This window comes from Podarcis vaucheri (assembly GCF_965113315.1).
Source record: "Podarcis vaucheri genome assembly, chromosome: 3".
NCBI lineage: Eukaryota > Metazoa > Chordata > Lepidosauria > Squamata > Lacertidae > Podarcis > Podarcis vaucheri.
In genome coordinates, this window is record NC_138761.1 from 71,591,233 (window position 1) to 71,604,419 (window position 13,187).

General features: G+C 42.2%; 2 protein-coding genes across 3 annotated transcripts in view; one reads left to right on the plus strand and one right to left on the minus strand.

Annotated features, from left to right (window-relative positions):
• The window catches only part of LOC309529051 (amine sulfotransferase-like), a 70,925-nt gene extending 67,119 nt beyond the window's left edge, over window positions 1–3,806 (plus strand). Inside the window, exons 4-7 of one of the 2 annotated variants that reach the window (XM_082216746.1) lie at window positions 866–992; window positions 1,830–1,924; window positions 2,940–3,120; window positions 3,505–3,806. In XM_082216746.1, coding sequence (XP_082072872.1) covers window positions 866–992; window positions 1,830–1,924; window positions 2,940–3,120; window positions 3,505–3,629 — 528 coding nt within the window. In that variant the 3' untranslated portion in view covers window positions 3,630–3,806. The remainder of the gene's footprint in view (window positions 1–865; window positions 993–1,829; window positions 1,925–2,939; window positions 3,121–3,504) is intronic. The other variant, XM_082216748.1, reaches the window with a different exon arrangement.
• Window positions 3,807–5,221: 1,415 nt separating this feature from the next.
• On the minus strand, window positions 5,222–13,095 carry RWDD1 (RWD domain containing 1). Its single transcript, XM_082216760.1, has 7 exons — window positions 12,887–13,095; window positions 10,874–10,939; window positions 9,817–9,947; window positions 8,622–8,765; window positions 7,479–7,611; window positions 7,207–7,269; window positions 5,222–5,506 (listed from the first exon to the last, which is right to left on the minus strand). Exons 1-7 carry the CDS (start codon window positions 12,957–12,959, stop codon window positions 5,394–5,396), a joined length of 723 nt encoding a protein of 240 aa, XP_082072886.1. The 5' UTR covers window positions 12,960–13,095; the 3' UTR covers window positions 5,222–5,393.
• Between the last annotated feature and the right edge of the window lie 92 nt (window positions 13,096–13,187).

The following is a 13,187-nucleotide window of genomic DNA, read 5'->3' on the forward strand; positions in this document are numbered from 1 at the left end:
TACAGCTTGGTCAGCACAAAAAGGAGCCATGTCATTTCTCTATGATTCCTAAAGCTTATGTCACTGGATCAGAATGAAAAAAGACCACAGAAGTTTTGCTGTTCTGGGAGTGTCAGCTTTGTCAATGGGTGAGATGGTGGGAATTCAGAAGATCCTTTATTTGTGGGGAGGAGTGTAAGAAAAGTGTCAAAGTAATCTTATGAGCTGGCCAGGAAAGGACAAACCAGCATAGGATATGGTGCTGCAATGAGATTTCCAGGAGATTTGAAGAGAGAATGAGACAATGAAGACCAACGTCATATAACTGACAGGAGGGTCTGTCAAAAATGCATCTTGAGGGGGACTTCCGGCTGAGAAAATTGTGTGCTAAGCAATCTTTATTAGCGGCTAGCTAATAGGGAGACTTATAAATGATGAAAGATTATCAGATATAGTTCTGATTACCCAAACAACTCACCTTTGAATCAAGTGGAAGCAAGCCTCCCAGCTCTGAAGAAGATATTTCATCATTCTTCCAGCAGGATATAAAAACCTCCAGGGAGGTGAGGAAAAATCCAACAGTGAGAGGCAGGTATGCTGAGCTTGAACACGGCACAAAGGCTCTAATGTTAGAGCATCAAGTACACATTCTCTTCTCTCTTAGTTACTATTACCAGTACTGGAAAGAAGGAAATTGAAATTGGACTCTGTCAATTAAAAACCACACAGAAGAAATAAAGCTGCAGACGGTTAACAATTTTATTATTAGATACAAGCAGAGAATATTATGGGAAAAGCTAGGTTTGGGAGAACATTTCATTGCTAGCAATATCTATCTCATCCTTGGAAGAGTCAAGCCGAAAAGAATTTGTTGTTATTCCTGCAGGTTGTTTATGTGGCCAGAAACCCAAAGGATGTTCTGGTTTCCTATTATCATTTTACCAAAGCTGCATGCACACTAGAAAAAGTAGACGACTTTGGGATTTTCATGGAGAGGTTTTTGTCTGGAAAAGGTAAGGATGATTTGCCGCTCTAAAACAAGTCACTTTTGTCCCTTCATTCCCTATCCTCCTTTGAAAACAAATAAAATAAATTCAGTGTGCGGTAAGGAGTTATTCCAGAGTGCCACATCTGATGCTTTTGGTTGCTCTGAGGAAGTCCAAACTTATTTTCCATGTGCATCCGTAACAGTTTTTCCAACTAAATAAATTACAGCACACAGGTTTATGCCATGGATGGCTGCTGACCATTGAGGCAGAAGGTAGGGTATAGATTTGACCAAAGCAAATCAGGCATGGGCTGAAGCAGCTACTAATCATTACAGGGTGGATCACCTAACCCTGAATGAAGTGTAGAGATTTGTGTCAAGTTACAAGTCAGAAACCCTGACAGGGTCTCCTAAATGTTGTAGGTATCAACTGCCACACCATATAAGGAAACTGCCAGAGTGGGAAGGAAGGGAGCTGGAGGAAGGCTAGACTGATCTCAGCCCACCCATCAATCTCCCATCACACTGGGATGGGAAGCACTACAGGGAGCCTTAAAATACAGAACTCCTCTGCAAATTCTTTCCCTGAGAAAGTGTTTGGTGAGGTTGGGTGCTATTCATTCAGCCTGTGTTTGTTTTCTTTCCTTTCCAATCCATCTCATTCCGATTTCAAGCTGCTTTGTTTCATTGAAAGGTTGGGCTGAATTTTATTATGATCTAATGGTTTACACCATTGCTGGTTCATATTTGGTTCCTCTAAAATGTTTTAATTCATTTTATCTGAGTGTTATGCTGCTCTCCAATAAATAAATAAATATATATCTCCTCTACATTTACGCCAAATCAACTTCTCTCCTATCAGTAATTGCAAGTTTATGGTTGGACCATGTGGAAGGCTGGTACACTCACAGAGATGACTTCAATATTCTATTTCTTACCTATGAAGAAATGAAAAAGGTAAGGTGTCAAAATGTTACCAAGTCTGATATTAAACAAGCATCAGAACTCACCTTTACAAAATAGAGGAAGGAAGCAATATGAGGATTCAAGTGCCCTGACTGAAGGAGATTCTGCATCTGCCTCATCATCAATTTAACACAGTCTATAGTCTCAATTTGAGTGAGTTTATCATGTTGCATTGAAACCATTGTGAATTTATATAAGCAATTTCAACCCCCCCCCCCCCAGGAATCAAAATGTTGCCCTTTTATTATTAACTGATTTCGAAGCAGTCGTGGTTGAAGCATATTCCCACATCAACAATCAACAATCAATCAATCAATTACAGCATGGGAAGGTGTGCCTCTTTGCAATCATCTTCTAGCCAGGCAGCATTTTAAAAGGCACACAATATCTGAATATGCAATAATGCAATGATTTTTACCAACATAGTTAATGGAAACAAACACAATCTCTCTTCAGAAGAGACAAGCACTCCAACTGGCTGCTTGGAAACCGTGAAAGGTTTACTGAGTGTTCAATACAAACAATTCACAACCCCAATTCAGCTGCTTCTTTCCTTGATAGTCTTCCCTCCTTTTCTAAAAGATAAAAAAGCCCAGGAGGCCATGGACTCAGGAGCAGCTTTTTAGGCCCTAAACTCCAAAGAGTGCACTGTAACCATTTACCCTGAGAGATGATGGGGCTGAAAATAAAGTGTTCCAAGCAAGATATGTCATTTTACTGGCTGAGGAGAGATGTCACAGAACCCCCCCCCCCTCCTGTCTGGAGTTGTGGCATTTTATTTATTTACTTGTGGATTCAATTTAAATAGCTGTCCCGTGGGTGGCTCACAGAACAAAAGCAACAGTTACGACTACAATATAATGCAATGGCAATTATTACAAACTAGGCAAATTGTAATGCAGGCTGCTTGTTCTCCCTGCTTATTATCCTGCCTGTTTCATGAGTTTTAGGCTGTTGTGTCTCTCAGTTGTGGATGGCTTGACATCAAAACTATTTCCCATTTCAGGATCTAAGAAGCTGTGTCTTGAAATTATGCAACTTCCTGGGAAAGAGACTGACTGAAAAGGAGGTGGATGCTGTTGTGGATCAGGCTACATTTAATAAAATGAAAGCAGATCCCAGGGCAAACTATGACTTCTTGCCACCGGAGTTCATGGACTACAGCAAAGGACATTATCTTCGCAAAGGTAAGTCAGTGGCAGATCAAACTGACTTGGTGCTGCTTGCAGAATCCCTGACAGATTCACCTGACAATTGGTCTGACACGTGATGGGCACCAAGCCGATTTCATTTTCCCAGTCTTTCATAAAACTCTTCAGTTTCCATTGTTTCCTAATTTTAGAGTTGTTCTAATATGTACTTTCCCTGCTGTTGTTTCCTTCAAAATATGTGTATTTAAAGGTGGCATATTTGTTTTTCCAATCTGGAGTGTGGAGACTCAGCAAGATGGGTGGGGTATAAATTATCATCATCATCATCATATTCCCAACTAGGGATGGAATATATCTGGTGTTATAGAGATCTATTTGACCACCACAATGCACGTTCTTTCTGTCTGCTTCCTGGGCCAGGCACTGTTGGAGACTGGAAGAACACGATGACAGTCGCACAAAATGAAAGGTTTGACAGCGTTTTTAAGGAGAGAACGGAAAAGCTGCCCATCAAGTTCTGCTGGGACATCCATGAGGAATCATGAGTCTGCCTTCAGCCTGGAAGGATGAAATAAAGTGCATTGTTTGCATTTAATCCAGGCCTATTTGTAAGAGTTAGTGAGAAAAACTCTCATGTGGCTTAATAGCCTCCTAATATAATACTGTAATATGTGCAAGATTTTTTAAAAACACAATAAAATTACATTCGTATTGTGCTCTTACTCTGTTTCTACACCCCTGAGCATGTCCTAATTTCTGACTCTTTGTTGCTCCTGTTTTGTTCTATTAAATTTCTTCTTTGCAATAAGGAGAAATAGTTTCTTGTAGGTTGAAAATGTTTTCTTTATGTATTACTTTTGTACTGTATAAATAAATACCGTTGAGTTAAAAAAAAGACCTTTAAATGCCCTATAAAAAGAAATAAATTTAGCAGATTACTAAAACAAACGGGGGAATGGTACTATTAATGCTACAAGTAATTCATAGGAGGAAAAAAGAGTATGTTATTGGAAGTTCGAAACTGGTAGAAGTCATTTTTACCTGATCAGAGGAAGTGAATAAAAAAGAAAGGGGTTGCTATTTTTCTTGCTAAAACATCATCACTCCAAATCCCCCCTTGAATAGATTACAGACCTAGATAAGGGATTTATTTTTGGAATGTGCTGTGAAAGAATATTTACTAGGATGCATTTATGCACTCAACAATAAAATAATTATTTTCAGAAAAGAAATGAAATTATTAATGTCAGCACAGATGAGATTCTTCTCAGTGGAGAATTTAATGGGGTATCAAACCCCAAAACAGATCATACAATTTTTAAAGGTGTTTTACCTAAAACGTTGAAATGGTAATGTTATGGAGAAACTTTCACACAACCAATTATACCTTTCACTCTATTCCACATAATTTTTATTTGGAAATGCATTTTTCCCCCTAGCATCTCCTCCTCTGATTAGATCTTAACATGGAAATTGGAAGTCCAAGTATATATGTGGACCAGGCGCCATTTGTTAACAGATCACAAGGAAGTAAATGTCGTTGAATGGTCAATCTTATATTACATGGGAGGGGGGGACCTTTACAGCAGGGGTGACTAACCTGTAGCTCTCCAACTGTTGAATTATAGCCCCCATCATCCCCGCCTGTGCTTCTGCCCACATTGCCCTGGTGTCGTGGCTGCCTCACCCCCGAATTATTCTGATAAGCTGTGATGCCAGACACACTGCCAGCCACTCTAGGGAATTTGTGTTTAACATTTGGAGGGCCACAGGTTCCTGACCCCTGATTTAGAGCCAAACACCGAATACACTTCCTAAAGCAAATCTGTACATCTCGCCCTTCCTCTCTCTATCATTATTAAAATGAACACCTCCACTGTACTTCCATAATCTTTGGATGCTGTGAAAGGGAGAGTTCTAAAGAGCAACTTCTTTTCAGAACAACTGGTCGTAAGAAGGTTTGGGACTGAAGATAATATGAGAATGCTTCTCGTTCTGTGTTTTGCTTTGTGCACAACGCATTCATTTCAAACCCAAGGCCTTCGCAATACAGTAAGATTAGCGTTTCAAGTGCATTTTAAACTTCAACACACGGTACAGCTTCTTCTATAACGCAAGAGATTCAAGAACGCGAATGTCAAACACCTGAAGTCAATTTATTATCTGTGATGAAAGATGTCAGAGAAGGTGGCCTCTTGGAATTAAAATACTTTTGTCTTAAGTAAAAGGGGAACCAAAACATATGTGGGTGTCTCTCTGTACAAATGTTCACACAGGTTGATTAGTAAAGTCGGTACAACAATTTTCATCTAGTCGCTCTCTAGATGGGCAGGGTTATAGTCAGGATCGTCTTCTTCATCCTCCAACTCCAAATCATCCATTTCCTGGAACAAGGATTCATCTACTTCCACACTGTTTCCAGCTTTGGGGAGAGAAGAGAGATAAAACTGTCATTCTAGAGTCATTCTAGAGTTCAAAAGCCCAATACCAGATGGACTGCCTGCTATGCTTGCTAAGAATCTTTAGCAAAATGCTATGAAGAGTCAATGCCATCTACTGCTCTACATAGTTATATTAAACAGATTATCTAAAGCAAGCCAGATGGAGAGGTGTGGTGGGCTGCATTGTGTCTGAGGGTTGTGAACTAAAAGGCAGTTTAGATCTCCACTGCGTGCCATCAGTGGCTGTTGAACAACATGCATTTTGGGTTTGTTATATGGAGTATCCCAATTCTTCCTCTGCCTTTTAAACATTTTTAAACCCAACACAGCCTAAGCAGTGTCTGAGTGCAACAAATTATGTGGAAGGGGCCCTCAAAACAATAATCTTGAAGTTTTCCCAGTTGCCTATATTATAGGGACTTTATGTCTCCTCTGGTCAAAAATCAGCTTTGGGAAAGGGTTTTACACTGAGGGAAGGATTAAGCCTCTGCTCTCCTCACTCTCGCTTGTTTCATTCTGAGCTTCCACAAGCTGCTTTGGATTTAAAACAAAAGAAATATAGGGAAGAATAATTGGATTCTATGTAACCTGCAGTTTGTGTCTAAGATTAATTAAACGGGAGCATTCAAGTGCTTTCCATTCCAAAAAGGCAAAATGGAACAACAGTGACATCTTCTGGACAGTAAAGTGGCTTTTATTTTCCACATGTTCTTTGTTACCTTGGTCCCTTTATATTGAGGCTGCAATCTCATGCAGTAAACCCCATGACCATCTCCTTCCATATGAACCTTCCCGGACCCCTTCTGAGGCCCTTCTTCATGTGCCTCCTCCTTGAGAGGTCCAGAGGGTGGCAACACGAAAACAGGCCTTCTCTGCAGTGGCTCCCCATCTGTGGAATGCTCTCCCCAGGGAAGTTTGCCTGGCGCCTTCATTATACACCTTCAGGCACCAGGCAAAAACTTTCCTTTTGAATGTTTCCTTATGTTTAACATTCCTTTTTTTAACCAGGCCTTTGGTTGATTTGACTGACATCCTATGCCCTTTGAAAATGTGGATTTTGCGTGGGGGGGGGAGGGGCAGATTATTGGGTTGTTGTTATTTTTATAATATATTTTGTTTTTGTTTTGTGAACCGCCCAGAGACCTCTGGGTGTAAGGCGGTATATAAACTCAATAAAAAATAATAATAGTAATTTGCCTACATTATTAAGGCTGCATTATATCTCTGCTTCTCTGGGGAATAAGGTGCATTCTTTTTACTTTTAATCATTACCTTTCTGTTTTGTCTTTACGCCAAGCAGCCAAGGTGATGAACCTGAGCCTCTCAGACACCCAAACTAGGCACTACCCAGGGTGAGACATGATAAGCTTCTGCCTGTCTTTGACATACCCCCTCCCCTCACAGGTGAAGAGCTTTGCCACCCTCCAGCTTCCATCAGCGCATTGGCCACATTTGGGGGGTGAATGAGGATGACGAGCCAGGCAGCCATCCCTTTTTGCAGGGACACATCCTGCGCTTCACACCAGGTGCTTATAGCACAGAACTGGCAAGCAAAACATTAAAACTTTTAACCCCTTCCAAAAGTGCTAGAGGCAGCATTTAGGCCGCTACCAGGGGCAGATTTTGTTCTCGGTACGAATAATTACAATTTGTAGCAATGGAAATAGGAATCGCCAGTTACCTTCTTCCAAGAACTGAATATCAGATGTGTCAAGATTATGATCTGTTTCGAACAGCTGTTTCCCTGTAAGAAATAAGAACATAATAAATTAAGAACAGCCCTGCAGGATAAGGCCCATCTAGCCCAGCATCCTCTTTCCCACAGTGGCCACCTAGATGGCTTTCGGAAGTCCATTTTGGGGCCCACCACCCGCTCTGGCCTACAAATCCCATCAGCACCAGCCAGCACAGCTGTTAGGGAAGGGCTGACCTAAGGCAACTGATACCTCTTACCTGTTAGTTTATTTTTGCCAGACTGTTCTTCCTCCTTCACCTTCTTTCTTTTAAATTCTAGCATCTCTAAATCAAATTTTGCTTTCCAGCTTAGAAAATTTTCAATGGTGACCGGGGTGCCATGGAAACATTGCTACGCAGAAAGGCCAAAACAAACAAACAATATTAATATACAATTCAGAAAACAAAACAATCAAGAACACACAAGTCTGCTCTAGCTGTCTGGTACTCTTGGACTGAGGGACAAATGAGAAACACTCTGTCCCTATTCATCCTCTAAAGGACTAAAGGCTGCAGTACACATGTGGGGGGTTGGGTTGGGGCAGTGTGCTTGAGAGCTAACTTATTATTTTATTAATTTATAAATCACACTTCACATTGAACTTCAAGGCAATTTTTCAAACATACCCTAAATCCAACTAGAAACAGTTTAAAACCCCGCCCTCCTTGACTGTTTTAAAAACAATACACCCCCCCCCCAAAAAAAAACCACCTAGGGAAGAAACCTTTTCACCCAGCAGGAAAGCTTATCGGAACAAAAAATGTCTTCAGTTGTTTCCTGAAACTGTCATATCTCTGCAGAGATTTTGTAGCAGAAAACTGGGGCAGCTACAATGAAATCCCAGCTCCGAGTTATTGTGGAGTGGGTTTCTGACATCATTTTAAGGACTTGAAGGAGAAACGCTTCTGCAAAATGCAGTGACCTGCTGGCTCAGCCTCTCAAGCAGGGCTTTTTTTCAGCTGGAGCTCACCGGAACTCAGTTCTGGTACCTCTCAGGTGGGAAGCATTGGCATTCTAAGAGAACAAGGGAGGCGCTTATGGTGAGTTCTAGAAAAATAGCACTGCTCTCAAGTAACCTGGTCTTGAGCTGTGATAAGCCTATACATATTGGTACCAAAACCTTGAATTTGGTCCCATAGCTTTGGGAATCATTCAGTTGAAAAGGTGGGTTACAGATCTTTAATAACAACAACAAGAACAACACTTAGAAGAAGTTGCTGGACTAGGCAAAGTGAGTTTAACAGCCCTCCTTATTTACCACAAAGTGTATCAAAGTAAAGCTACACTTAGCCAGGCCGGGGAGTCCACTAAGATTTCTTGTATTCAGCAGATAAGAAAAACAATTTCAACTAAACTTTAACCTTTTCTGCTTCCTCTGCCTCTTTCTCCTTCTGTTTAGTTTCCTCTTCCCTCCTTGTTTTTATCTGATCTACTATTTCATTTAATTTCTCTTGCACAGCCGATACTAGTGTGAAGATCATTACCATGCCCAGGTTCTCGTCTGCCTGAAATACAGAAAAGTGTTTAGCAGGAAATGAAGTCACCTCATGGCCCAGCAAATACAAAACCTGTGGGAGGAATGTTGCCAAGCAGGCAGAAAATGGGGGGGAAATATAGATATACTGAATGCAAAATCCACATGGAGCAACAGCTTCAAGATAAATCACTCCTATTTATTATTTGTATTTAGCAAGACTCATATTGTCTCAGACCTGCAATTCCCAACTAGTACAAAAACAGCACAAAGGCCATCTTTGCACTTTCCAATGTGTTGTGGGATAGAATATCCTATAACAGGTTACTGTTACGTTGGCCAATCTAGTTCTGATGCCACGATTAAAAAAGCAGACAAAAATAACATCAAAACCTGCAGATATGCCTTTGTAAAATTCATAAATCATTTCATAAAAGGGAAAAAATAGATGGTCTATTATAATGAGCAATAACTAATAAAATGCTACCCTGAAAGGTTTCCAAAGCCACCTGCAGACCCTGGAATTCATGTGATCATACACAATATAATTTAATGCAGGCTAAAGCGCAATCCTACTTTGATTAAGTCCCACTGAGCTCAATGGGACTTGCTTCCTGCTAAGTTCATATAAAGATTGCAGCCTTAAATTATCCTTAACACTCTGCCATATTGCCAATGGTGGTGCACAACAGATTCCTTACCACCACTTCAATGCAAACTTGCTTTTTTAAGGCATTGTGGTACAAAGCCAGGAGTTTAGTAATAATAATACAATTCAGAATAGTGATAAACTAAAGTGTGTTATTACTGGTACTGTGCAAGATATTTTCAAGTGCTCTGTCAGCTAATGGAGAGGGACCAACATTAGCTGAATTGTTTGTTTTTGAAGTAGATTTATATTTATCCATTAAGTATTTTATCGACTTTACCTATCTGCAGAACCCATTATCCTTGAGCATGAAAAAACAACCACACCCTTTATTCCCCTCTTTGTAAAGCATTTGTATTGCTAAGCATGGGGTAATAGTTGAACTTGCTGCACCTTGATGTTATTAAACATTATTAAAGAGGATGCTGTTTACCTGTTCCCGTAATAATTTCAGTATGTCTGTGATGTCACTGTCCTCAAGATTCTCTTGAGAGAGTAGTTCATAGAGGGGGATTTCATCAGGATAGCGCTCTGCATATGTGAATTTGAGGGTTGCCTGGACAGCTACAGTGCAACAGAAAACATTCGAAATCGTTGCTTCATGCTGCCAACAGAACCTACTGACATTCATTATATTAGAAGCAATTTACACAACCTAGTTATGGCGAAGGCCCAACACACAAACACACCAGTGTGAAACCTGCAGCCAAAGTGATGGTTGCTGTTTTAAATGCAATAAGGAGGTGTCTGATTCTCGTGCTAAGCCCGCTAATGGGAGTGCAGCTCAGTTTTCCCTACTGCATTACAGTGGTACCTTGGTTTGCAACAGTTTTGGATTACAACCACGTCAAACCTGGAAGTGCGTGTCCCTTTTTTTTTTGGATTACAACCTATTTTCTTTTGAAGGCCCCATTGGCAAATGCGCGCCTTGGGTTACAACCTGTTTTGGTTTACAACCGGACCTCCGGAACAGATTATGGTTGTAAACCAAGGTACCACTGTACACTCATCCTTTCCCATGGTGAAAATATAAAAATGCTTCAATGACAACATTCAGCTGCAACAAAAGCTACTACTACGCTTGTTGTAGTAACAACAATCTAATTGGCCTAACAATCTAAATTTTTGTTTGTTTTACTACATTTAAATCCTTCACCTTATTCTGTCATGGAACCCAATGCAACAGAGATGTGGTTTCCAGGCTGTCTCCAAACTAGACCCTGACCAGACCTAGACTTGGTCTGTTTCAGCTAAGTGGTCACCCCTTAAGGCCATACATGGCTTGGGACGAGTTTACTAGCAGTACTGCCTTACCCCATATGTGCCCACCTGACTGTGTCAATCTGCAGACCTGGCACTGTTACACTGTTATCAACAGACCACCTCCTATCAATTTAGAAACAATCAAGTCTTTTAAGCATTTTATGCCAAATGTCTTTTCTTCGTGGGAGATCTCTTTCCATATGAAAGTTCAACAGCAGTCAACTTACTTTCGTCATTTTCTCCTGCTTCAGATGTCACAGTGATAGTGAAACTTATTGGCTTTTCTGATAACACTGTTGAAGAAAGAAGTCATAAATGAAGACAATAAAGGTTTTCTCCCTCCGCCACCCAGAGGCTGGTTGGTTTTGTCTTCATCAGCCATAACACAATAGCCTCTGCTCTTTTCTTTAAATTGTTTTATATAGGAAATTGGATTGAAATTCAAAGACCAATTAGATATCAGCTCACCGAGATCCCAGAATCAGCTAGACAGGAATAACCTCTATTAACTCAAGAGCCTTTCCCCTTTGAGGAAGGGACATAGCTTAGGGTCCCTTCCAACTCTACAATTCTGATTCAGTGAAACCGTATTGCCCCCCTGGTGAGCAACCTGGTCACTGAATTCCGCACCAGTTGAAGTTTCCAAATCATCTTCAGATGCAGCCCCACATATAACACGTTGCCTCTTATCTGCAATAACAGGGATAATACTACTCATCTACAGCACAGGCTTGCCGCACAAAACTTCCTGGTTTATTTAGTGCTACACAGCCAGTTTCACTGAATGTATATGAAGGATGTGTCCCATACAAAGCTGTAGCAGTTTTCATTTGTATCAGTGTAAAGTCAAAACAGTGCTTGCTAACCTTTTTGGCAAGTGTGACACATAAAAATGTAGGGCAAAATCCAAGCTAAGTCATACCCTGAGTACACCCATTAAAATAAATGGGGTTAAGCAATTTATGTTCGTTCATTTCAGTGGGTCCACTCCAAGTATATCTAAGCTTTCTCATCCTTTACTTATAGTAGCACAGCATGAAACAAGCAGGTATGCAAGCCCGATTTTATGCCATGGCCCTTATGCTAGTTCAGAAGTACTACAAACACCTTTTGAAAGTTGCACATCTGTGATCCAAAGTGATCTGGTATTGCAGACATACAGTGGTACCTCTGGTTATGTACTTAATTCGTTCCGGAGGTCTGTTCTTAACCTGAAGCACCACTTTAGCTAATGGGGCCTCCTGCTGCTGCTGTGCCGCTGCACGATTTCTGTTCTCATCCTGAAGCAAAGTTCTTAACCCAAGGTACTATTTCTGGGTTAGCGGAGTCTGTAACCTTAAGTGTATGTAACCCGAGGTACCACTGTAATAACTATCTGCCACAGAGGCTTCTTACAGCACAAAAGACCAAAAACCAAGCCTAAAACCCAAGGGATGTTTTGATCCAGTCCCAGAATCTTGTGAAGCAAAGTTTGGAAAATGAGAGCGCACATTTGGATCTCTGGAATAAAATCAAGATCTGCCCCCAACCATTTCATAATACGGCTCCAACTGCACTCCAGGACAGAATGTGGTTCCACACCATATTGTTATGTCTTTTCTTGGTCTGTAATTTATTTGCTAAACCATCTTGGGAGCTCTTTTATTAAGATCAAAAGGCAGGATATGATTTTTTTTCAAATTAATAAGTCTTTTACAGTGGTGGTATTAAGAGGTTTAATGACTGAATGAGGGCCAGGTTTTCAGGAGACTACTTGCGTGATTTGCTCTGCCTTGCTCTTCATGGGCCACCAGCATGGCAGAGGGGGCACCTCATGAGAAGCTGTGAAGACCCTAAGAAAAGCCCTGCCTGGATCAGGCCAGGGGCCCATCTGGCTTATGGGGAGCTTGAGAGCAGAGGACACAGGCGCGAGAGCACCGTCGCCTCCACTATCCGGAGGGAGCTGTCCCTGCTGCAAAGCGGGGAGCGCAAATCCCCACCACCCAGGATCCCGAGGCAAAAGTTTGGCAACTTCTCCAGTTAGGATCGGGGGGGGGGGGAGAGGACGGGGACCTTGGAGGGAGGTTTCCCACTTCGAAAGCTGGAAGTTCGGAGCAGGCTGGCAGTGCGGGCGATCGCCGCGCCGGGAGGCAGAAGTGCGGAAAGATCAGCTGCAGCGCATGCCGGAAACTTGGCGCCGCCGCCCTGCCCGCGCCCACCTGGCTCCGCACGCGGAGGTTCCTGCAGGCTCCGCCGCTCACCTGTAAAGGAGTCCGGGTAAATGGACTCGAGCGCCTCGAGCTCGTTGCGCTGCTCCTCCGCGTAGTCCGTCATGGCCCCCCGCGGCCGGCCATGGAACCCTCCGGCCCGCAAGCGCCTCCGCCGGCAGAGCAGCGGCAGAAAGGAAGTCGGCGGGCGCAGGAGACAGCCGAGGGAGGCACAGCTCAGGCCGCCGGGACGCACGCGCAACGCGGCGCCGCCCGCTCGGCCTCTCTACTCATCGGCCTGGCAAGGAAATCCGTGACTCTGGCCGACGATTGGTCGCGCCTGCCGCCGAGGCGC

Bases quoted from the DNA above. Each gene is read 5' to 3' on its own strand.
- RWDD1 (XM_082216760.1), bottom strand. From the start codon at position 12,959: ATGACGGACTACGCGGAGGAGCAGCGCAACGAGCTCGAGGCGCTCGAG. The intron at 8,766-9,816 runs GTAAACAGCATC...TCTGTATTTCAG, and splicing joins TGAAATTATTACGGGAACAG to GCAGACGAGAACCTGGGCAT. The intron at 7,612-8,621 runs GTTAAAGTTTAG...CTTTCTGCGTAG, and splicing joins AGGCAGAGGAAGCAGAAAAG to CAATGTTTCCATGGCACCCC.